The 26,714-nt window shown below is 29.1% G+C and overlaps 4 protein-coding genes across 6 annotated transcripts; 1 reads left to right on the plus strand and 3 right to left on the minus strand.

The window, feature by feature from the left end:
* Positions 1–28: 28 nt before the first annotated feature.
* LOC101491386 (probable 1-acyl-sn-glycerol-3-phosphate acyltransferase 5) lies at positions 29–4,006 on the plus strand. 2 transcript variants are annotated; one of them, XM_027335514.2, is made up of 4 exons: positions 29–274; positions 1,496–2,364; positions 2,672–2,802; positions 3,423–4,006. In XM_027335514.2, the coding sequence occupies exons 2-4, from the start codon at positions 1,793–1,795 to the stop codon at positions 3,836–3,838; spliced, it is 1,119 nt and encodes a 372-aa protein (XP_027191315.1). In that variant the 5' UTR covers positions 29–274; positions 1,496–1,792; the 3' UTR covers positions 3,839–4,006. The 2 variants fall into 2 exon arrangements, with proteins under 2 accessions (XP_027191315.1, XP_004507406.1); XM_004507349.4 differs by having other exon boundaries at positions 1,514–2,364.
* A 7,577-nt stretch (positions 4,007–11,583) lies between these two features.
* On the minus strand, positions 11,584–13,903 carry LOC101492122 (UPF0496 protein At4g34320-like). Of its 2 annotated transcripts, none has more exons than XM_004507352.4 (2): positions 13,542–13,903; positions 11,584–13,244 (listed from the first exon to the last, which is right to left on the minus strand). In XM_004507352.4, the coding sequence occupies exon 2, from the start codon at positions 13,219–13,221 to the stop codon at positions 12,088–12,090; it is 1,134 nt and encodes a 377-aa protein (XP_004507409.1). In that variant the 5' UTR covers positions 13,222–13,244; positions 13,542–13,903; the 3' UTR covers positions 11,584–12,087. The 2 variants fall into 2 exon arrangements, with proteins under 2 accessions (XP_004507409.1, XP_073226030.1); XM_073369929.1 differs by having other exon boundaries at positions 13,512–13,903.
* Positions 13,904–17,482: 3,579 nt separating this feature from the next.
* LOC101492463 (putative lipid-transfer protein DIR1) lies at positions 17,483–17,800 on the minus strand. Its single transcript, XM_004507353.4, has one exon. It carries the CDS (start codon positions 17,798–17,800, stop codon positions 17,483–17,485), a length of 318 nt encoding a protein of 105 aa, XP_004507410.1.
* A 2,546-nt stretch (positions 17,801–20,346) lies between these two features.
* Positions 20,347–25,652, minus strand: LOC101493126 (dolichyl-diphosphooligosaccharide--protein glycosyltransferase 48 kDa subunit). The gene is made up of 13 exons (XM_004507355.4): positions 25,324–25,652; positions 24,999–25,135; positions 24,704–24,829; positions 24,426–24,479; positions 24,208–24,321; positions 23,342–23,397; positions 23,205–23,246; positions 22,806–22,881; positions 22,612–22,683; positions 22,392–22,517; positions 22,194–22,298; positions 21,606–21,689; positions 20,347–20,538 (listed from the first exon to the last, which is right to left on the minus strand). Exons 1-13 carry the CDS (start codon positions 25,586–25,588, stop codon positions 20,491–20,493), a joined length of 1,305 nt encoding a protein of 434 aa, XP_004507412.1. The 5' UTR covers positions 25,589–25,652; the 3' UTR covers positions 20,347–20,490.
* Between the last annotated feature and the right edge of the window lie 1,062 nt (positions 25,653–26,714).

The raw sequence follows: 26,714 nt of genomic DNA on the forward strand, positions 1-26,714 counted from the left end.
AAGCAGAAACATTAAACACCATACATAACGTAAAAAAGAAGGAGGTCCTACTTAGTTATTTCAGACTCTCATTCAGCTTCGAAACAGTTGTGGAGAGTACTACTACTATTATTATTATTGTTGCACAGAGTATCCACCCACCAAAAATTATCTCATAATTTCTCTATTCATCAAAACAACCTTTCCCTCTTTTCCTTACAATCTCTTTTGTTTGTGTTTTTGATCTCAATGTTTGTTTGGAACAGATAAAATGCTACAAGCTGCTTGAAGAAAGGTAATGATGTTCAATTTCATTCTATATATTACTCTCTCTCATGTAGCTAAATGCCTTATTTGGGTTCTTGTTTTTTCGATCAATGTTTGCTTTAAGTATTGGAAAATACTTCAAACTTTTGTTTCTGTGATAAAGATCCAAGCTTTGCATAAAATGGGGTTGTCTAGTAGCAACCATAATGTTTTTGGAAACTGGGGTTTTATTCATTTTGTCCCTTATATTTTTGTAACCCCAGAAAGAACAAAAAGGGGGGACAAACTTTTTTTTTTTTTTTTTGCGTAATGTGGTTTTGTCTTGTACATGAGGTTGTGAACAGCTTCACTAGTGACCATGTTTTTTTTGTTATTGTTGCGATCACACTTAGATCATATTGCTAGGATGCTGAATAGCTTTTTATTTGTTACATATAAAGTTGCCTTTTGGTAGGATCACTTGAAAAATGATAAGGAAAGATGCCTCCTAGTAGTCATAAATTTGAATAGATGTTTCTATCTTAGTCGGTGGCTATGATGCACTAACACAAGACACACCACTAACACCACTAACACACGTGGACACCGATAATAATGTAAGAAACCAAATGTGTTGGTGTCAGTGTCAGACATGAGACACGTCTTCAATCACGTCTTCAATCGAGGTGTCAGTGCTACATAGGTTGGCAGTGAAATCCCCATTTTAGTGCATCATAGCTTTAGGATATAGAAGTTCACCTCAATTAAAAAGGACTTTGGTGATTTTTGTTGTTGTTGTTGTACTGTCTTTAGCATGTGGTAGAGATGTAATTTTCATGTTCTGTATACTCCAACAAATGGTGCTGTTATCATGATAGGGAAGCAGTTTGATTCTAACATCTGATATCCCTTTTGCATCATAACTATTCCAGTGTCAAATAATTCAGTGATTTTAGCCTAGCAGAAAAAGAATGATAACTCTGACATCCTTCCTCTTAATTGCCATAGCCTTCCCTAGTACATAATATTGCAGGAAGGTTGGGGTTTCTTAAGAACACCAAACAAATTTTTTACAATTTGATCCTTTTAGAGTTAAGTTATGTTGTAGTCTTTATAAGCAATCATACCTTTTTCAGTAGTCATTTGTTATGTGCTGATATATTTGACAATTATTTACCCGTCTTCTCCTAGTAGAAATGCTTAGACTTTCTTTAACAAAAATAATATTTCGTTCATCACTCTTAAGTTCATGAAACATAATATTATTCAGTTCTTCCTACATTTTCAGGGTGAAGATATGGTACACTCTACTTTCCTCTAAGTGCAATCTTTTTGTGGCCAAAATTGTCAAAAAAATATTGGCTTATCGTATCATCTACAAGGAGAAAGCCACAGACTGAGCCATCAGTAGAAGAAACTCCAACGACTGAGCAATTTTTTATAAAAAATATTCTGTTCTGTCAATCCAAGCTTGTTAATATATTATATATATCATTCACTTAGGAAGTATATCTTGTAGAGCCAGTGCAGTTATTTTTACTTCTGTGCTTGTTTTTAATAGCATAATATGGCGGTTCTTACACCTGTAAGTTCAAAATTTGGAGCGAAGTATCGTGCTCTAGCTCCTTTTAGAGTTCTAAGGGGTTTGGTGTGCCTACTGGTTCTGGTTTCAACAGCGTTTATAATATTGGTGTTCTTTGGCTTTATCGGTGCTGTTATAATGCGACTTTTTAGCATCCGTTACAGCAGGAAAATAACATCTTTTTTCTTTGGTGCTTGGCTAACTTTGTGGCCATTTTTATTTGAAAAGATAAACAAGACTAAAGTTGTGTTCTCTGGAGCTATCGTTCCTTCGAGAGAACGGATCTTACTCATTGCAAATCACCGAACTGAAGTCGACTGGATGTATTTATGGAACCTTGCATTGCGGAAGGGATGCCTTGGATACATTAAATATATACTTAAGAGTAGTTTGATGAGACTTCCAATTTTCGGTTGGGCATTTCACATAATGGAGTTCATCCCTGTGGAAAGGAAGTGGGAAGCTGATGAGTCAAATATGCGTCAAATGCTTTCTACATTCAAGGATCCTCGAGATCCTCTCTGGCTTGCTATTTTCCCGGAAGGCACCGATTTTACGTAAGCTGCTTGTAAATGGATTCTCATTTTACATTTCATTTTATGCTGTAATGAGTTAAAACTTCGATGCGTTATTATCTTTGCTTATGTTCATCATGATGCTGGAAAAATAATCAGGTTTCTTGTATTTGAGAATCATATGATTTTGTTTGGAAATGTTAATATGATGTGAGAGAACATAGTATTGCATGACTTTGTAGCACAACTTTCATAATCCTCAATTTGAGTTGATGTAGCATATGCAACTTTGTCTGTTTTCGTGTATTCTTTTTATGATTTCTTTCCATCTATCTTTTTCTTCTTGTAGCGAGCAAAAGTGCCTTCGAAGTCAAAAATATGCTGCTGAACACGGGTTACCGATTCTGAAAAATGTTTTACTTCCAAAAACCAAAGGCTTTTGTACCTGTTTGCAAGAGTTGAGGGGCTCTCTAAATGCAGGTTATCTCTCTGTCCTTGTCTTCCATGGTTTATGTAATTATTGGTTAAGTATGTGACATTAGTTTTATTTCTTGTTAGACCTTATACCCATCCAAGAATTATGCATCATCTAGATTCTCTTTTTCTTTTGATATGATTGGTGGGGAGGTCTGCATTGCGTAATCTGTCTAATATCATATAGGGCATGTTTATATTGACTTATTTGAGCTTACCTACTGACATAAGCACTTTTGAGACGGTTCTGGAGAGTTTATGGAAACATAATATGACATGTTCATAAGCTCTCTTGAATAACTTATGAAAACAACATATAACTTATATGATTACAAATTTATTTTAATTTTATCTTTTGTTATAGAAATAGTTTATGCATAAGTACTTATATGACAAGCACTTATGCTGATAGCGCTTAATTATGGATGTTTCAAGGAAAAATACTTATATTGTCTATTTAAGTTCATAAACTGGCTACCTGATGAGACTTGCATGAACTTTTATTTTTCATTGTAGAGAATTATTTGGTTTGTTAATTGCAATGATTGATCGAAGGTTGAAAAAGTTGGCAATCTCAAATTCATATTATCCTATCAATAAGATGCTTTTTATCTTTAAATTGTCAGTTTATGATGTTACCATTGGCTACAAATACCGCTGCCCGTCTTTCTTGGACAACGTCTTTGGAGTGGATCCTTCCGAAGTTCATATCCATATCTGCCACTTTCCCATTGATTCTATCCCGACATCTGAAGATGAAATTTGCATGTGGTTGCTGGATAGATTCCGGTTTAAGGACCAATTACTTTTCAATTTTCAAAACCAAGGCCAGTTTCCCGATCAAGCAACAAAGAGTGACCTCCCTGCTGTGAAGAGCATTTTGAATTGTATGACAGTTATTATATTGACAGGTATATGCATGTACTGCATTTTTTCCTGTGTCTGGTTTAGACTTTATGTGTTTGTAGTTTGTGCTTATTTGGTTCCGGCCACGTATTTCAACATTCGGCCGCAACCCATTCTTGGATTTTTTAAGATGTGATCTATTGCGAGTGTGAGATTCATGTCTGATTGTAATTGTAATATTAACATTGTAATGCGGGTATCGGAGATTGTTTCCACAACACTGAGGTTGTAGAATGTTTCATCGAATGTTGTGAAAAAGACGCCAATTCTCTGAAAAATAAACTAGAACAACCAGTTCATTTTATTTTTATAATGTAGTTGCATCAGTTTAGAGGAGTGCTTGAGCTTCTCAAAAGTGCTTTTATTTTGATCTTCTAAATCTGATTTTGAGCAGAAGTGATAAAAGTTAGTTTTTTAGTTAGGTAGAAAAATACACTTCAAGAGTGTGTTTGGATTAATGTTTGTCTTTATCAAACACTATCAAAGATTGTGATTTTTAGACAAGGTATTTGCTTACTTTTTTTCAATAAACAGGAGCTTATATACATGCATAAGAAATGTTAGTATTTAGCATAAAACAAATTTATCCATGAAACAAAGAATACCAACAAGACCTTACTACTAGATAAAAAGAGATAAATAACAAAGAAAACCCTACTTCATTATGGTTCCTCATATAAGAGAATCAATCTTCAATGAATTTTATCATACCCCACTTCTCTGTCTATCTTTTCTTATATAATAATAAATCTCATACTTACTATATGTGCCCACTTTTCATATAGACTCAAACGGTTGCAACTAACATTTTTGGATTCATTTATTAACTTGACTCATCTCACCTAAGTCCCTTGTTTTTCTATCTAAGCATTTATTTCCCTTTTCCTATACTGGTGTCATTACTTAGCATTTATTTAAAATAAATCCAGCTCTTAAATAATAATAAATAAAATTAGTTTAAGAATTAATTATTTTAGAATATTATAAAAACAGTTTTTAAAATATAACAAAGCCTATTTTTCAAAATAGTAATCAAACAATTTATGTGTAAAACAACAATTTTTTATTTAAAAATCATTTGTTTTGAAATAATAAATATAATTATATAATAATAGTTTCTTAAATGTATATATTTTAAAATAAAAATATGTAATTCATTGGATTGCATTAAAAAATAAATGTGGTTTTAATAATTTTGTTGTGTAGTAGATAAATTAGATAGATTTATAGTTGAATGTGAATGAATTAAATGAATTTATACTTAGATAAATTAAACGAATGATGGTTAAATGAATCAATTGTGTCACCCCTTTCTGTAGCACTATTACAGAAAGAGAAAAAGTGGGTACAATTAATTGAATCAAGTTAATTGTCCCATGCTATCGATCGAAAACTCTCACCTTATGACGAACACATATCGAGTAGCTTAACAATTATATGCGAGTAAAACAAATAAATATTTTAATTATCTGTTAGTTAATAAATACAAATGCGAAAATAATTATATTTGTACCCAAATATGTCCATATATGTTAGTAAATAAATAAAATTACTTAATTTTATTTGTGCTTATACTTTTAATGATGAAATTTTGTGATACATTTTAATTATATGTTAATGTTTTAATATTTTTATGTATTACTATTTTTGTTGTGTCGACAAAAGAAGAGGAAATTAATGTTTTTCATTTAATAAAAGAAGAGGAATATTATATATAATTTTTCTGGTGGTCCATTTGCTTGCATTCTCCCTCCTTCACAAAATTGCGGTGCCCTTGGGGCCCAACCCAATTGTGAAACTAACACCTTATAAAGGTTATAAATGAGTGTGTTCCCTCCTATGTGAGACTTCTCATTTTTCAATTCACAACATTAAAAGCCATCATCAATGCCATTTATCTTCCATCATTTCCAACACAAGGAGACTCAATAAATATCTCAGACAATTAACAATGAACGATAAGGTGTAATTACAAATGAAATTAACTTTCATTTAAATAGACATGATTTTATAGGTAGTGTCTCGTGAATATATTAACCTTGTGAATCATGTGGATGATTGAGAATTTGCATATTTAGAATACCTCAATTTTACACTTCAATTGAAACAAGAAATAGGATGAAAAAACAAAGTGTGACGAATTAGATTTTGTGTAATTATGGTTTTGTTTAATCTTAGCAAAGTGTCAATTGTTGCACATATCATATTCCACTTTCTATTGCCTTATTTAAAGCTTGTAGTTTATTTCATAATATGCATATTTAGAATACCTCAATTTTACACTTCAATTGAAATAAGAAATAGGATGAAAAAACAAAGTGTGATGAATTAGACTTTGTGTAATTATGGTTTTGTTTAATCTTAGCAAAGTGTCAATTGTTGCACATGTCATATTCCACTTTCTACTGCCATATTCAAAGCTTGTAGTTTATTTCATAATATACATATTTAGAATACCTCAATTTTACACTTCAATTGAAATAAGAAATAGGATGAAAAAACAAAGTGTTTGTGTAATTATGGTTTTGTTTAATCTTAGCAAAGTGTCAATTATTGCACATTTCATATTCCACTTTCTATTGCCTTATTCAAAGCTTGTAGTTTATTTCATAATATGCATAATTTAGCATTTAAGTTAGTCCTATCATAAATTAACCATACTCATTCATTCCCATGTGTTGCATTATAGGGATGATACTCTATTTGATATTTGTATTATCATTCTTTATTAGAGAAAAAATGCAATTAATATATCACGTTATTTTATTAACCACATGTCATTACAAAATAAAAATAAAATAAATAATATAAATGAATCAAATATACCTTCAACTTAACATAAATTAGAGAATTGTTCAGTGACTTCTCAAACACTAAAGAATGGACTATTTAAGTCAATTAAAAAAATAAATAATTCCTAAGTGATATAGATTGTACAATGAGGGTCTAGAGTATAAACTAGTTGTCCATTGAACTTCAATGTGTGATTAGACTCAAATTTTTTCACTTGAATTCATACAAGTGAAATTAGCAAAAAAAATTTTTTGTCTCATTCAAAAGAACTAAACAAGAGGGATTTAATCAAATAAATTTTATTAGATTTAACCAAAGAGGTGATTTAAAATTTAATTATTCACAATGATATGATTTTTAATTCTTAATACTAAAATTTTATAAAGGCTTGAGAAAATAGTTGTGCAGATTATGGACAATCTACACCTGAGTCCTATAATATTTCATCAAATTGACAATATTGTATAATCATCTAGACTTCTTTTCTTGTTTTTTTGTTGATAACTTTCATTAGTATACACCTCTATAAACTTTAGTAGCTTACAAATTTTACAAATTTTGTAGGAGTGATTTTTTCTTTCTATCCTTCACAACTTTCTTAATTAATGGTGTTGTTATTTTCTAATTAATCAAAACTAAACTGTGACTCACGCGCTATGCGGTAACACACAAGTGTTGATATGTTTTTATTTGTGTACGTGTAATTTTTGCATTATGATTATATAATCTCTTTTTTACTATAAAAATAGATAAAATGAAATATAAAAGTTTAGTATAACTAACAATATAATTAATTGTCAACATTGAGATTTAGGAGAATATTGAAAATTTAAATATGCCAATGTGAGATGAGAATAATTCTGTTTCTTCATAAACATCATTTATTTATTTACATTTTAAATTTTGGTTTGTTTACACCATTGTTGCCCTTAAACTGTTTTATAGTATGCTTGGAAAAACAAGTATCCACGTCTAAAACTCTTGTTTTGGCAACACTTTAATTTGGAGCTTTTGAAATTCAAAACAACATATTGTTGAAACTTAGTTCCAAACATATGCTTAGTTGAAAAAATAGCTATAATTGTTTTGTTGAAGAACCTTTGAGCATTTCTAATTAATTTGAAATTAGAGAGTTGAGATTGAATAATATTTTTTAAAGCAAGATAGAAAGTAAAAAAACGCGTGATAAATTGACAACTCAATTGTATTAATTATTTGCAACACCTTAAAAATATTATTAATAAAATAAAAAAAACTGATAACAAAAAATAGAGGGAAAAAAGTCCTAAAATTCTCTAAAATCGGATAGCCTATTTGTTTATATTGATTAAAGTAGGTTATTGTTTAAATAGCAATAAATTAAATCATTGTAATAACACTTTTGTAAATACAATTAATTAATATAGATGATTTTCTTGTCAACATATGTTAGCACAAAACCATTAACATATCAAGAAATAAAATCAATTATATAGTTAATTTAAATTATAAAAATAGAAATATGTTATAATATATTGTTTTTGAATGATAAGTGTACTGCATTATTATTTTTAACTAAATCCTACACAATTAATTTAAAAAATGACTTGTACTTTATCATTTTGTGTAACAAAAACAAATAAATTATGATGTTTTACATTAAAATCCGCATATAATGATGTTCCATATATTTGTAATGATTTTTAGATTCATTGTTTTTAGAGATATAACATTATATTTTTGTTGAAAGTTTATTAATTTTTTGTCAGTGCAATTTAAGTGATATTTTATTTGTATTTATAGATAATAAAATTTAACAAATACATATTTGAATATTGAATTAAGGTATAGCTTGGTTGGTGAAGGACACCAAAGAGTTCTAAGAATAATATTTTGGGTCCAAAATATTATAAAATTAATACCACTAATTTACTTAAAAAAATATATTTTGGCTATTAATTAATACTAACATTAAATATGTGATTACTATTTTGTGAAGGAAGATTAAAAGTAAAAAAAAAATGTCTTTACTATGTCATTGAATATGTCATTACTATTTGAGTAAAAAATAACTGAATTTTCAAAATAACTTAGTATTAATATGTATTTATTTGTTGAAATTTGAAAGTGTTGTTTAAAGTAAATTTTAATTATTTATCAAATAATTTTATCAATTTTTTTATTAAATATTAAAAAAAAAAAAACAAAATTGCAGTCTTTTGTATGAAAGAATAAAATATCGTTGATAAATTTTTTTTTTAATTAAAATTGAAAAAATTAAGTTCACATTATTTTAAATGGGCATATATTTTATGATGGTTGAGTTAGATGAGAGATGACTTCTAATATAAAGTTGATTAAATTTGAAAGAATTATGTTTAAAGATCATATCAAATTTGTAGATAAAAATAATTTTATTTATTTATTTATTTATTTAATTTAGAGGACATAAACTACATTTCTTATGTCATGACACAAGCTACCCATTGTCGTAGAGAATACAAAAATGTGATAAAAATCTAATAGAAGAAAAGAGAATTGTAAATATGTTTCAACTAATAATAATGATAATGAATATGTCATTGTTATTTTATAAATGAACGTTACAATAAAATAATAACTTTAAGGATAAGTGAAGTTTCAAACTAAATTTAGTATTAATATATATTTATTTTTTGAAACTTGAAACGTTTTGTTTATAGTAAATTTCAATTTTAATTATTTACCAAATAACTTTATCAAAAGTTTGTTTGTTTGTCAACTATTAAAAAAAATTAAATTCGCAATCTTTTGTATTAATGAACAAAATGTCCCTAATCAAGTATTTTTTTATTAAGATTAGAAAAATTAAGTTCATATTATTTTAAAAGTTAATTTTTAATATGGTTGAGTTAGATGAGAGATGTATTTAGACTTCTAATATTGAATCGATTAAATATAAAAAAATTATGTTTAAAGGTCGTATCAAATTTATAAATGAAAATATTTTTAATTTAATTTTAATTTATAAACATAAACTACATTTTTTTTTTGAATTGAACATAAGCTACAAATTAATGTGAGGATACCAAAAGTATGGTGAAATAGAAATGCAAATAGCTGAATTTTTCCTTACATATTTCAAACTCAAATCTACAACCTTCGAAATGCGCCGAGATGCCTTTATTCCAATTTTTTCCGTCTTTGATATGCGATCTAATATATCAAAACACAACACAATATATATATATATATATATATATATTGTGACAATTTAAAGCTAGTTCTTTAGACGTTTTGGTTCCAAGAAATGAGCAGAGATGGTTTCGTGAGACTAGATTCATATTTGGAAATAATCACAAAAACATTTGGGATGAGATAACAATATATTTTGTTACCAACTAATCTGAATATGCAAAATTAAAAATAGATGAACAATTGATTGTCTTTTGTGTGAGTTTTCAACATATATATATATATATATATATATATATAAATATATATATATATATATATATATATATAAATATAATAGCAAATAAATAGTTACTTTTACCTTTTCAATCATTTTATTATATTTAGTATTTGTGGATAAACTTCATGCAGACGTAAGAAAACAAAGGTCCTTGCGGAAAGGCATGTTTGTGGACGAAGATAACTGCACCTAACTGTGGCCTTGTTTTTACCCTTTTAACTATTTAATTATTTACTTACTCTGTTATACAATTGATGAAAGAAAACATTGCAAGGTCAACACATGCTCAATCAAGCAATCAAACATAACACTGAGTGTGTCCAACTAATTTTTTTTTAATGTAAAATTGTTTATAAGTGCATGCATTTTTATAAGTGATTGAATAATATATACTAATTTGAGTGCAAAATTAGTAGTTTCGGAGTAAAAAAAATTCATACTCTAAGTTAAGCTTTTTTTGTTTACTAAATATTCTAACTTCTATGTTACAATCTGTTTTTAAGGTAAAATAAATTTTATTTAAATATATATATATATATATATATATATGTGCGCGCGTATATCACCGATAAATAAATATAATAATTGATTTTACTGACTTCTCAAATTGATATGAACTTTGATGATTAAGTATATATATCCAACTATCTATCAATTTATCTTTTAACCGTATCCACCTAATTTTCCATCCATTTTATGGCTTTATTACCTTCATTATCACACAACAAATTCCGTGTTATGTCCTTTTCTTTTCCAACTTACCATGTTTTACGCACCCGAATGAAGGAAGTCATAACTTACAAGACACTTCCCAATATCCTTCAAACTTTCAAGACTTGCCAACTTTATCCACATTTCACAAATAATCAATGCATTTAAGAATATATATATTTATAATATAGCATGACTATACTCACATGCGTTAAATGTGTAGTCATAACTCTGCATAAATATTATTACTCTCGTCTTATATAATAATTGTCACTTTAAAAAAAAATACTATTCTAAAAATACTCACTTTTTAGTTTTTAATGTAATTTTAATTTTCCTTTTCAATTGTATATATCAACAACTAATAATATCATATATATTACACTCAATTGTTAGTTTTCACTTTATATTTATAATTTAATATTTCTCATAATTAAATAAAATAATTATTTGTATAATTCATTTAAGTTTTTACAAATATTTTTCATTTTTAATATTTTTTTAATATATATAAAATTGTAAAATGCGATAATTATATAGGTTGGAGGGAGTAATAAATAATAAGTAATAAGTAACAAGTAATAGTATGTATAATTTTATCCTTTTTACTATCCTCCTCGCTCTATATTGTCAAAAAATGCTGCTCTCTATATATTTTTAAGATTTACCTCCCCCTTCAATATAAAAAAAAAGACTTACCTCCCCTTGTCTAAGGAATTTATCCAAGAAACTTCATTTTAAAGTTTTGAATACAAATATATCTCCTAAATTCTATAATTAAACCGTGAAAAAAAGTAAGTATTGAAAAGAAATAATGGTTAGGAAATAGTTTATAAAAATAAATTTCACTTTATAGTTAGATTTTGAAAGAAAAAATATGTCCAACATAATATATAATACAATATTTGATTTTTTTTTTGACAAAAAAAAATATAAAAGGTAAATTAAAAACGGTAAAGACCAACTTAAATAAATGAAATGAAACAATCCTTCGTTTTTTATGAGTGGACAAATTGTAGGTTGATCCGTAAATAACAAAAAGATTAAATGAATACAAAATTATAATAAAAAATAAAATTGCATTAGTATACTATTGCTCCAAAAGAATAAATATAGGTGCAACTGTCTAGACATACCAATTATGTCCTATTATTATCTTCAACACGAACCCATATTTATGCATGGATCCATCCATAAATAAAGAAATTTCACTACATAGCAAATATGAGGAAAATAACTGTTGTCCAAAGTTAACAAACAAACAACATATAACATATTTCTTTAAAGAGAAAAAGAAATATTCCCTGTCAGTGTAAACTAATTTTACACGGACAGTCGATAAAAACTATTGATTTTGTCATCTTACCACATAATTGTCACCGCCATAATAAAATATCAACAGAATCAACGGCTCGTGTATGGTGTGATTAAGAGTCCTAAACTCTTCTTCAAAAGTTAGGATGCTTTATGATTCTCTGCAGAACCACAGTCCTAGCCCTCCTAATGTCACGGCTACAAACATCAGCTTGAACTCCTAAATCTTCAACATTCTTCATAAACACTTCAAGCTTCTTCTTAATCTCCTCTATTGCAATCTTCACAGCTTGATCTTCTTCAATAGCAAAATCCACAGTATGAAATAAAGATTCAATCTCAATTTGGAGCCTATCGACTAGCACACGAATGTTGTCCAAATCCTTTATAGCAACATAAGTACCAGCCTGCATTGAAGCAATAACTTCTTTCTGTCCTTTCAATGCAATTTCATAGTTTTTCCAAAGTGAATCAATCCATTTTCCCATTGAACCAATTGGAATTGAAGTAGCTGCTGCTATTGCTGCAGCAACAGGTGGAGCTGCAATAGCTGCTGCCACAACAGAACATATCAAAACAGCAGCAAAAGTAGCAACAAATATCATACTTGAAACTTTCCTCCAAGATTTAATGTACTTCAGCTTCTTATCAAGTTTGTTCTTTCTAACTTGAAGTTTCTCAAGCATTAGTATCTGTTGTTTATAAACAGATTGAAAAATTTGGAAGAATTCTTCTGTGAAAGGGTCACCAGCTTCTTTAAAATTCTTCAATTCTTGCAATGTCTTTGAGTAACGGTTATCGCCCGATTCCGATTCCTCTTCGAACTGTTGAATCGCGACGAGGATAAGCAATTGAGTGTCCCTAGCTCTCTTCAAACACTTCTCCAATGCAGTGCAGAAATCCAATGTTTTCAAACTGTTCTCAAAATACTCCTCAACCAGCTCAAACAGTTCTTGGCTTTTCCATATGTCTTTCTTGCACTCCAAGATAACTCTAACAACTTCCTGATTCATCTCAAGGAGACATCCTGTGACTTGTTTTAGCGAATCGAACGAAAGGGCTCGAACTTCGACACCTTCGACGAGTGTATTTATGACTTGGTTTGTTCTGGCTTGAAGTGTGGAATCAAAAGTTTGCAAATCTGTGTCTTGCTTGCAGGCTGCTTCATAGGAACTGAGTTCTGTTTTGTAGTGCAATTCAGTTGTTGTTGGTAAGTTAACAGCTGAAGAAGAAGATTCAGGAATCTTCTTGCTCATATGACTCCCCATTAATTTTCTTCAATTGAAATTTTCTAACAAAACAAAGCAATATAGAATAAATTTAAATTCAGAACCATAATAAGCTCTTTGAAGTGTATCAATGATGAATCAATTTATGAGTTTTGATACAATCTCAATAAGAAAAATAATAATAATAATAATCTCAATACAAAAACTAAGTATCATAATCTCAAAGAATTGCATATATACATAAGAAACATCAGCATCATAATTATCATGATTGAAGTAACAACAAAAAGGAAAAGATGAAAAAGTGGAAAGAAAAAACAAAAACAGACCCAAGATAGAGATTTAAGAAAAGTTGAAACCTTTGAAAGAGATGGAAGTAGATAAGGAATGGAAGACAACGACAATGATGAAATATAGATGGATTGAGATAAGTTTGTTATTGTAAAAAGGTGATGAGGGGAATGAAAGTGGAAAGAAATTGAGGTAGAAGATGAATGAAGAATCTTAAAGAGAGATAATAAAGGTGTTAAGAAGCAAGAAATGTGGTTTTTGAGAATGGCTTGCACGCATGAAGAAAAATAAAATGAGAGGGTATTAATTGAAGATGGAAAATGAACATAGGAAGCAATGAGCCTTATCACATTTGTTTTTGTCTCTTAAAATCTCATCCATGTTTACACTTTAGATTGAAATTTAAACGCGGAAAGCAACAAGTACTAGCCAAGAGAATGAGTTAAGCAATACAAGAAGCACAAGCTTCGGCTTATATATATAATACATTATAATAACAACACTACATAAGACACATATATTATTACTTGTACAACAAGTTTCCAAAAGGGAATGAATGAATGAATGAATTCACCATTACATAACACGCTCTTCTTTTCACACAGCTGTATGCCAAAATTACCCAAGTAAATTTTATTTTTTGGATAGATATTATTATTTTTCTTTAATAATTAAATTTTAAGTGACTTGTGTATAATGAGATTCTCTAAACAAGATCAAAGTTCAAAGAATGTACACATAGATATTTATCTCTCTATATAAATTTTCTTTAATAATTAAATTTTAGGTGACTTAATTATTACGGAATCATAAAAAAAGACTTAAAATTTAAAAAATGTATCTAAAGATATTCTTGTGAATATTTTTTTTATTAATTAAAATTTAAATGACTTGAGTATCAAAAGATCAAGTAAAAAAAATCTCAAAATTCAAAGAATATAGACGAGATAATTTATATATGATTTATTAACCAAATCTTCACATCATATTTCCGTTATAAGACAAAATATAAAATAACATTATTTATAAATGTTTGATCCAATCTAAGATTTCTAAAACAACCATTTTAAGGGAGTTTATGCGGTACATTTACAAATTGAAGTATTTTGATATATTTATTTTATAAATAATAAATTAACGATTATTTTTATAAATAAAAAAACTATTTAATGACTTTTGTATTTTAAGAAAAATCATTTCATAAGAAAAAAACATCATTTTGTTGTCTATAGACACTATACTAATTTTATATATTATCATAAAAATATTCAATATTTACTATTATAATTAATAAAAATTAAAAATAAATAAATAGATTTTATTTCGTTGAGATTTTTAATAAGTAATATTTAATTATTAGAATTATATAAATGATAGAAAATATATATTTAAAAAAAAACTCATTTAATTTTTAAATTAAAGATTAAATATTATGATATATATCGAATTAATTAATATTCTATAAAATTCTCCCATTTTAATTTGTTTTCTTATTAACCTAACAATACTATTGCAAATAATATGTATTTTTTAACCGCATATTATATTTTTATTCAGAAAAATCATATCCAATATTTTCACAAATACCTTCACACACGTGTACGTACATATACACCTATATATAAAATACCTTCTTTTGGGATGCTTTCGTTAATATAGGCTCTTTTCAAAATGTTACATAAATGGTTTTTTCAAAAATATTTCTATTGAATTTAGTATTATTATGACAGTAAATTATTTTTTTCTTTCTAACAATACTAATAATTATAAGAGTAATTACAAAAAAGCAATACACATTTTTAACAAATTTAATATTACAGCTACTATTTTTAATATATAAATTTTGTAAGTAAAGAATATAATTCGAATGTAATTTACGATACACATTAAGTTTATAATTTATGATAAATAATTTTTAAATATTCATCATAAATAAAAAATTTACCATATACATCTTTTAAAGTATGCACCATAAATTACATGTTTATGGGTACTTTTTAAAAAACATATTATGTTATTTTTAAATTTAATTAATTGATTAAATTGTTAAATAAATATATCATAAAATGTGTATTGTGTAACTAGAGAGAGTTCACTTTGAAATGACTAATCCTTACATACATGTTTTTCATTCTAGACTATTCTGAATATATAGATTTGTGCTAAAACTCATATTTTAAGTTTTCTTTATATAAAAATGAAAGATAAAAAAAATCCAATCGATTTTACATATGAAAGATATTTTTCTATTTATAAAAAGCTTAATATTATTATTATTATAAAAAAATGTTAAATATATTTTTATCATAAAATAATATCTTATGATAAATCATCCAAAACAAAATAAGTAAGAAATACTAATATTAGGATGTTGATGGCCTGCGATGGGTTGAATTATTTTTATTATTAGATTATTGAGAGGTATTTATTTTCATCTAGTGAATAAATTTTGACTATCGTAATAGATAATTAAATTTGACCTAGTCATAATGTAAGAGATTAATGTCCCTATGTAATTATGTATGGTTGCTGCCTGCTTGTGCTTGTGTAACAAGATAATGAATTTTATTCAAATCCGCCACGTGCTGTCTCATGCTGTTGCCACGTAAACCTAAATGACACGTGTCGGAAACTTAGTGGTTTCCACCAAGCCATGATACGAGAGTTGAAAATAAAAAGTTAGATTCCACGCTACGTCAACTACCTCTTCTCCCACGTGATTTCTTGCTCGTACCATCACATGCACAACAATAATTTAAAATTTTATGATTACATTACATACTTACATGTTAAAGGATCAATCTTAACCAAATAAATCATGTCGACGTATAAAGACTGTTTCACCATTTTCATACTAATGACATAGATATTCTTTATCGGATGGATCACTATATACTACGAGTCATTAGCATTTTTTTTAATATATATTCAACCATTCAATAAAAAATGTTACCCCAAATATTTTTTAAAGTGTATATTAATCTATTTTTCAAAATGAAAACTATTTTATACTACAACAAAGAATGATCTTATAAGAGAGACATATATCGCGTTTAGGTTTAATAAATTGAATTGCGTTGCACTACAATAAACTAAACTATTTAAATGGTTTATGAATTGAATCGTATGTTTAAAATAATTCAATTAATTATATAATTAAGATTTTTTCTTACAAAATTTTTGAATTTTTTTTCTCAAAAAAAATGTAGGAAATATCGAATCTTTTGTTTAAAAAAAAAATTAAAACATTTTTTTCTTGCAAAATTGTTGAGAAAAAAATTGAAAATATATTTTTCTGAAATTTTTTTATAAAAAAAATTAAAACTTTTTATATTTATTTTTCTCGAAAAAAATTTGTTCGAAAAAAATTAAAAAAAATTTGCCAATGGAAATTATTTTTTCCAAAAAGTTTTTTATTGGAAAATTTTTTACATTTATTTTTCTCGAAAAAAATAGATATTTTTTTATCACAAGAATTTCAAAATTCTTTTCTCAAATAACTATTTTAAAATTAATTTTAAATAAAAATTTGTCCTAAATATTAAACTAGTTTATATTTATAAACCATTTTTAAATTGATTTAGAACTACACTGAACTTTTAAATGATTTTAAATAAAATTACACTAAACGGTTAAATCGGTTTTCAATAATTAAACCAAACTATTAATGTAGTCAAATGATTTTTGTACCATGACCACTTTTAATCACGTCATGATTTGATGGAGGAGAATAAAACAAATTAAATTAAAAGCAAGCAAAATAAACAACACTATTGAACAACACAACAACAAACATTGGAACAACACAATGAAATTAAAATAAGAAAACATAAACATGTTTTCCTAACAATAGTTCAAGTGATTGAACTCAACATAACATATTAACGACTAACATTTGCCTACTAAAAATGAAAAACATAAACAGGGTAAAAACAAGTGCAAAAGAAACCATTACATTATTAATCTAGTAGCTAGAGCTTTTGCATAGTAATTGTAGATGGACATAGTCTTAGCAATGGAACGAGTCCATAAGCTTACACTTAACAGGTAGTTCCATGGCTTGTTTTGGATCAACACCATAGAAAGAAAGCAACCCTGAATCCATGTAACGACACAAACATTGAAGATCAGCTTTGGAAATAGCAGAGCAACAAGCATTGGATGGAATTTGATCATCAACAGAATTGTCACCACTCACATAAGGCTTGCATGAATTAAGCCCTGATTTTGTCATGTGACAATAGGACTGACCATTAACCAACAACATTGCATTGGCAATGGCCAACAACATTATCCCCACAATCATAACCTTCCTGTATGACTCCATCTAAAATAATTAATTTCGACACTACACACACTGTCATAAATTCATGAGAATGAGAACTATATATAGAAATTGAACATTGTAACAATTTACAAGATATAATATAGTATTATATTGTACATAGTGTTCCCGTGACCATAGTGCGCTGGCCAATTGGCAATACTATGGGCTATCCTATCACGGGTAAGCATTTGGTACTTTCAAGGAATTCGGTTTAGTAGTAAAGTTAATTAAGTCTATGCTCTCTAATTATGTGCTAACTTCATTATGTTAATCAATACAAAAAGACAACAAAATGTACTTACTATATGGAATGTAATGTTTCAAAGGAAATTGGATTTCCTGCATCAGACAGTAATGCATCTGAACCGTCAAAGTTAATTTTGTTATTTTGTAATTTAAACTATCTGATTTAAAATTAATGACTGAGATCACCTGTAATGAACAATTGTATGCATTTATTATTGTAGGCATTTCTGATCCATCTCAAAGGGGAATTGACCAGACAGTTATCTTTGTCGTGTACACTTTAAAACTCTCTAGTAAAATAAGTGAATAAGTTACACAACTTGTAGATAAATTAGTCATAAAACGATTAGTGACAGAAGTAGATAAGATTTGATTAGTTCATTTTCTTTATAATAAAAAATTGTAGGCATCTAAAGGTTATAGTGAAAAACTATGAAGTCTCGTGTCCACATCAAACAAACAAAGGAAAAAGTTATATAAACATCAAGTTTTGAATCTAATTGGCTCAAATTTTTTGTTATATATATATATATATATTTTTGCTCAACCTTCTTAGTCTCAAAGAAAATGAGTCTTGTAATTAATTTGAATTTCCGTTAGAAGATAAATCAATTTTGGTTAAAAATTATTTTAACCTAAATTCAAACGTGGTTTCTTCCTCTATTCCAATATATTTTTAAATACACGTCTAAATTGATCAATTTAGACGTATAAAATACATCTACGGATTGACCAATTCAAATAAAATTTAGGGGCTTTTGACAAAACATGAGGAGAAAGAAGAAACACCAAATTCAAATTCAAATTCTCTTTAATTGAAGTTCATTAATCACTTGAACCAAATTACTTAATCAAACAATATATCTTCTATTATTATTATTATTATTATTATTATTATTTTGAAAAAAACAATATATCTTCTATGGTTAAGAACAAATGAACACTATATACACTCCTTAGTACAAAAAAATCTGATGTAATATGTTGGTTATGTGATGGAAAGAGAGATAGGAACAAATGAAGTTTTGAAGGAGAGTTGAAAAATTAGAGATGTCCAATTATCATTATTGTAAATCTAGCAAAATAAAACTCTTTACCTTGGGTTTAGCTCTTGATAGAAGGGAGAGGGGCAAGGCATTAGGGATAATCTTTCATCTCCAGTAATAGATGATGGGTAAGGTGGTGGTGCAAAATTATGGAGTAGTCGTAATGGAATAACTTTTAGCTTGGCTGTCCGGCTCACTTCACTGATCTCCTAGCTCTACGAGTCTTTCCCTTGGGTTTAGCTCTTGATAGAAGGGAGAGGGGCAAGGCATTAGGGATAATCTTTCATCTCCAGTAATAGATGATGGGTAAGGTGGTGGTGCAAAATTATGGAGTAGTCGTAATGGAATAACTTTTAGCTTGGCTGTCCGGCTCACTTCACTGATCTCCTAGCTCTACGAGTCAAACATCTCCGAGCATTGGTTAAGTTGGAGCAAGCATAGCTATCATCACATACCGAATCGACTCTCCTTTGTTCTAGTCTAGTTGGAGAGGAAAAGTTTCATCCGTTCCAGAAGTCGCATAGAAATGGAAAGCTGTGTTTCAAATTGAGCCTAGCCAACAACCAACAGCAGTTCTAGGGATTGTAGGAGCTCCTGTAGCTCCAACCATTCTAGTGAATTGGTCGAGACCAACAACTATGAATATCCTGTGTTGGTTGTGCAAACGAAGCCTCAATAAAAATCAAGAAAAACGATCTCTTCAAGAAAGAAAGCTGATTCACCTCTACCATATTGATTAATCTCAAAGGAAACTTCTCTAAGAGAGCCCTCTTTTTCCATTTAGTTTACAGAGAGTAACTTGCTTTCCGCGGTCTCCTATTCCTTTCCTATAATGACTCAATTTAAAAACTATTGGAATGAGTTGTTTAGTGAATCAATGCTAGTGCATCTTATCCTTTTTGTGGTAAAATTTAATGTAGCATTTGCATTTAATTTTTATATACTTTCAGTGTAAATCGTTATACACTATCGGTCTATTACAACCAATCATATTTGTGACTTTAGAGATGATCAAAATAAAAGTCAAATATTTCATATGACCAATAGTTGTAATTAACCGATAGTATAAAATACTATTACTAAAATATTTTTACAGTCAGGACATATAAATTAAAATACAACCATAGTAGTCCACCATCTTGCTAGTGAGGCAGTATCTTGTTGGACTTATGGTGACGTCTTTGAGTCAATATCTACTTGTATTGGTGATGTTATTGTAATCGAAATGCAATGATTTTGTTCTAGCCAAACAAAAAAAGTGTAACGCATCTATATTAAGTTAGAAACACCTGTTTTAAGACATTTATCAATCATGATCGCCTAATCAAAATTTTCAATCTCAAAATAAGTCCAACTGCCATGTTACAGACTACATTAACATCATGCAATGGTTTACATCTACTTGTTGTAAAGATGAACAGCACTGAACACAAAGAAACCTGCCATCTGCATCACAATCAAAAGGTTATATTACATAAAAGCCATGGAGAATTCTCAACATTCAGCTACAGAACATAACATGCATAATCTAATTACATATTCCGAGCTGAAAATTATATGTTTTTTTATAAGTAATTGAGCTCGGTGTTCGGTACTCCGAATTTACAACAGTTACACACACTATGCACTAGACCCTGGTGGTAGCTGAAAAATTATTCGACTTTAAGGGGGGAATTTAGGTAAAATATATACAATGAGTCGGATCTTGAGAAGCTTTTAGAAAGAAACAAATGGACTTTTGGACAAGCTTTAACTGAATTGCACAACGAGGGATAAGAGAAGACGGGGGCAAGGGTTTTCAGTAACACTAAGAGTGTGTTTGGATGAGTTAATTTTTTGAAGGAATATAATTTTTTAAGGGATTCAAATCATTCAATACAAATTACCTTGTTTGGATAATTAATTTGGAGAATTTTCAAAATGAAGAGATTTCATGAGATATTTTGTAAAAACTAAATTTAGATAATTTCAAATACCACCTAAAACTTAAGAATTTCAAATTCCCTTTTTACTCTATAAACTATGAATCATAAAATGGTCCCTATAAAATTGAAAAATTGTTCCTCAACTTTTCTAAAATGTCAATTTTGGCCCAAATTTAGTTTTCATTTTTGCCCTCAGACTTTTGAAATTTATAAAAATAGCCCAATGTTAAAAGAACAATTCCTTTATTCAAACAACAAAATTTAGAAATGAAAGGAATTCAATTGAAATATTTGAATTGCCTAGAATTCTAATTTCCCTAGAATTTTCAATTATCCCATCCAAACACACTCTAAAGGCATTAGGATCAGGGAATTTAAAGCAAAGATTAGTCAGAAATTCATTAGGTGGATTTCAGCAGTAAAATATCTCCAAGTTTGCACACAAACAACAATGACACACATGGTGATTGGTCGTATTACCTTTTGGGAAGTACAAACAAGTTAATCAAGAGTATCCAAGATGAAATTCAAGATTATATTTTATTTTATTGATTATCCCTTCCCATTGAGAGAGAGAGAGATTCTTACCATCGAAAATGCTGCTCCATAATAGGGATAAGCGGCTGGGATAAATCTCTCATATTCATTGTGTCTGAATGGTCGGACAGGAATCTACAAGGAAAATTAAACAACACTCATGACGTGTGCTTACAGAATTTTTCTTCTTATTATTATATAATCTATAAAACCAATAAAAGTAAAAAGTTTCAAAGTACAGGTTGCCAAATATTGAAATTTAGTGTGATCTTGTAACAAACTCTTACAATATTATCCAACAATTAACATTGAATTAAAAATAAAATAAAAACTAGTTTAACTAAATGCATAGGCAAAGCTAATAAATAATGCACAGCTATGCGCCATAAAGGTCAACATCTAAAAAGATAAGTCATTGGAAAGAGGAAATTGTAAACCCATAAGGTGTAGGGTGTTTGTGGCTTGTGTAAAGCTGTTATGTTCTATATAAAAACATGCAGAGAATTTTTTTGTGACAGTGCTCAAATACAAAGGAAAATCTAATCAAGCAGAAAAAAGTGTTCAACTTTTGTAAGGAAAAACAGTGATTTGGGTAGAATGACTCGTAAAAATATTAAATATTAGAAGATCAGCAATTACCTGCTTTGATAAAGATAAGCTTGTATATCCAAGTCTTTCATACTCAATTTTGAACTGGAAAACCCCATAGACATCTGGAACCTTAAATGATGTGAAATAACGACCCTGAAAGAGCACAGAACATGCAATCCGACAAATTTCAATCAAAAGTTTACTAGAGAAAAATTAAGAGTGTTCAAGAGAAAAAATCAAAAGAACCTTGCTGTCATTTGATAAAGTCTTCAAGACATAGGGGCTCATCATGTAAAATTGAATTTGAACATCATCAGCTACATAAGGTTCCCATGTTGTCCCAGACCACTCGTAAATTTCAACAGAGTATTCCTTTAAAAAAATTTGAGAAGCTAGCATCAGCCAAAGTAAATTTTCAATCAAAGAAAACATGCATACACCAGCAATGAAATAATATTCAAATTACCAAATCATCGTTGATCCTATAGATGGATGGTTCGTTAGTTTCTCCGACTTTGTGGTGTTGCACATTGACCGCCTTAATGTCAAAATATGAAGCAATAACATATATTATTTAACAGTAACGATGCTGAAAGATGATATCAAATATCAAATAAATGAACAATGAGAATAAAATTGACTGAAGTATTTTTATCTTACCTTGAGGTGACCTCTTTCATGCAAAACCCATTTGCTAAGTTCAGTAAAGAACTGCTCATTACCAGATTTATCGTGTCTGTTATTCCACAAAAATACAGATTACTTAACTTATATTAGAAACAGTATGTTTCCCTAAAGATCATATTCTATTGGCCTGTGTATGTTGGATTTAGTGAAAGCATTAGCCATTACCCAACAACAACAACAACTGAGCGTTATCCTACTAAGTAGCGTCAGCTACATGGATCAAACAACGTCATAATGTTCTGTCATATATCATATCTAATAATAGCTATGAAAACTATATTATACCAGGGCCAAGAGAAAAGGTAACTACTTCAGCAGTGAATAAATTTTGACAGAAATCAGGAAAAAGAAAAAGGTTAAAACTTTACTCACTTGGTTGGACTGCCTGCCTTCTGCACATCTGACCTGAAAAATCTGCACAAAAAAAAAATCCAAGTTTCTGAGCTTCAGAGCTTACACATTTACAATAATCAAAACCAGGCTAACAAGGTCGAGCAAGCCTTTCATACCGGTTGCTGAACATGCTCAATGAGCCAGAGATCAATATCCGAGCATTATTTCTTGCCTAACAATCAAAATGAAAATAATAAACGACGAATCACAACTTAGTTTCAGAATCAATCTCTTAAAAAATCAAAACCGCATGCAATGAACAGTAAAATGTGTGTCCTTTAAATGGAAACAACAAAAAGATAAAGGTGGAAATATTCTAGGGCTTATTTGGATTGACTTATTGTTAGGCAGTTTGTGACAGCAGAATACATGGGCAGTTTGTGACAGTTATTATTTAACAAGTAGTTATTAAGTTAGTTATGTATTGTGTGTGAATAAAAGGGGAAACTGCAGGCTGTTGTGGGTTATTCTGAAAATTAGAAAGTGGTAATTTGGGAGGGAGAGACCAAGCTCTTGAAATCTTGGGGTAGGGTGTGTGAGTCTGGTTGTTATTCCTATATTGTAGTATTGTGTAAGTGTGACGATTGTGTAATCATACCCTCTTGAAGAATTAATACTTATCTATATATATCTATATAACTCAGAATTTTTTTCATCGATTTACTCATAAATATCAGTTTCTATCACTTATTTGAGTTTATCTACCAGCATAAGAACTTGACACTGTTTGGAAAAGCTTATAATAACAGATTATATCTTTTTTTATATAATAAGCATTTATGCTATAAGCTATTAATTAAGCTGTTTATCCTAACAATACATACTTAACACCAAATACTCAAACAATATATTTTTGCATGAGTGACATTAAGAATCAAACCTTTCCTGAATATTCCAAAAACAAAGCCAGAAAAGTACAAAAGAGGATATCAAGCAATACACTGACACACATACACAATAGGAGGATGAGATATTGGCAGACCTGGATAACTGAAACTAATGAGATTGAAGATCCAATGAGTGATGGAGGACTTGTCAACTTAGATTTTGGGTTGGCAGAAAAAGCTGTAGGAGATGCTGATAGAACTTTCAACACCTGAATTGAAATACATATAACAAGTGTAACCAAACTAGTGTAAAACTAATCAAAGCAATAAGGCTTATGATGACATGTGAACTAAGATTAAGAAATATCATTACCAGGCTATTAGAAGGATTCAATGAATGTCCAATTCCCTGGAAAAGTACTGGAGCCTGTTGCATGTAATGAGAAAATCATAAAAAATATAATAAGTTTTCGCCAGTGACATACAAGCCACTTCACAACCCTTTAAAACAAAGGAAAAAAATGGAAATGAGCAAAAAAACTTCATTGACTCAAACAGTAGAGACAATGCTGGAAAAAAAAAGTAATGTTAATGCCATAACCAATATTTTGAGCACAATGCAGTTTACTAGTAAATTAACAATGCACTTGCCTCAATCTTTTTGCTTCCCAAGATCACATCAGACTTGATAAAATCATCGCTAGCAATCAACGTATGATCTCCTTCTGTTGAGGAGACTGCATATCCAGAATGATCTACAACCATAGCAGCAGAATCCTACGAAAAATAAAATAAACAAAAATACAAAATTAAAAAGATTGATTTCATTATATACATAACACATTCCCAAAATATACTACAAATTATATCAGCCAAGCACATACACCACCAAAACATAAGCACATAACAGAGAAACATCGATGTACAAAAATTAAACTATAAGCACCTCATCAAAATCCACTCCACACTCAGTAGCAATTTCCCTGATTAAATCAGATGCATTATTATCAGCACCAACTATCAAATCATGACCAGAATCAACAAAATCCAAAACAGCAGCAGCATCAATTGATCCTCCAAAACCTACAACACATCACACACAACATCCATAAACCCCCATTTACAATACCAAAATTAAAAATCGAAAATTTAAAATATACATAAGCGAAAAACATCACTTCCTCGCGACCCATTTCAAAAACAGCAACAGAAATGAAGATCTAATAAAGAAATGAAAATGAGCGGGGGGGTGTGAAAAGTGAAAAACTCACGTTCAATTGTGGGGCAAAACAAAACTAAGGCATCGTAGAGATACTGTCCGTATCTCTGGAGAGCAATTTTGGGGTCATCGGCGAGCTTGAACTCGAGATCGAATCCGCGAGATTGGAGAGATTTGAAGAAGAGAGAGTGGGAAGATTTGACGGCGAAGTCGTCGAGTAAGACGAGGATGCGTCGATCTGAGGGTTTTTCTGGGGAGAAGGAAGTGCATAGAATTGGAATGAGAGTGAGTAATACAACAAAGATGAGCTTCGCCATTTTTGAGAGTTTACAACACAGTTAGTTCTTCTCTCTCTCTCTGATGCGACTCTGTTTCAAGAGTCTATTATTAAGTCTTCGTCTTTGTTCCATTATATTTTCTTTAATTGGGGTTTCTACCCTTTGTTTATGATTATTTTCACTTTTTCCCCAGTTTGTTATTGGATTTGGGCTGGACTTACTCTGTAGCCCAATTTTGTCTATTATGTTGATTTGAATATAGGGTTGCTTTTTGCACCCCTCTTTTCTCATACAAACCCTTTTGTGCTTTGTCAATTCCTCTAATTGAAAGTTTATTTTCAAAATGTATAGTATTTTTTTTAAGGATTTAAAGTGTATTTATGTGATTTGACGGAATACTCATTGAATGTTAGTATAAAACTATTCTACGTTTACAATGCATCTTCTATTTTCTCTTTTTTGAATGTATATTGTCTTTCAAAATATTTTATATTTTTATATTTAAGAAATGGTGTTTTTTTGGTTTGGATTGGATTAGGCTTGTCGGTTTTGTGTTTGATGCGATCTTGAGCATAAATTGGTATGGACTGCATCTAGAGCTGTCAATTTGATAAGCCCCCTAATTATTGGTTCCGACTCACATGTTAGAGGGGCCAAAAAAATTTATAATTTAAAAGGCCTCAAAAAACAAAGTCCCCACACTAAAAATCCCTTAAAATTTTGTGGGTTTAGTGGGCCTATAGCCCCACTTTTTCAAAAAAAGAATCGATTTTTTTCGATAAAAAATGATTTACTATTTTTTTTTCTCACAAAATTTTAAAAAAAAATTTAAATTTTTTTGATACTTTTTTCGAATAAAATAAATTTTTTTAAATTTTTTAAGAAAAAATCTCAAAATTAACAAAATATTGAAGACCTATAAGCCCCCTGAGCCCTATGAAATAATGGGTTGGGATTCTAAAAAAATTTATTTTGATAGAGGCCTAATATTATGGGTTTAATAGAAAGAAAATTAAGGGGCCTTAGAGTTTGGGGCTTTTTTGACGGCTCTAATTGTATCATGGAAATTGTGGACTTATATATATATATATATATATATATATATATATATATATATATATATATATATTTATTTATTTTGTGTTTTTGTGTCGCTAAAAGAGAG

The sequence above is a fragment of the Cicer arietinum genome, chromosome 6 (genome assembly GCF_000331145.2).
Source record: "Cicer arietinum cultivar CDC Frontier isolate Library 1 chromosome 6, Cicar.CDCFrontier_v2.0, whole genome shotgun sequence".
Lineage (NCBI taxonomy): Eukaryota > Viridiplantae > Streptophyta > Magnoliopsida > Fabales > Fabaceae > Cicer > Cicer arietinum.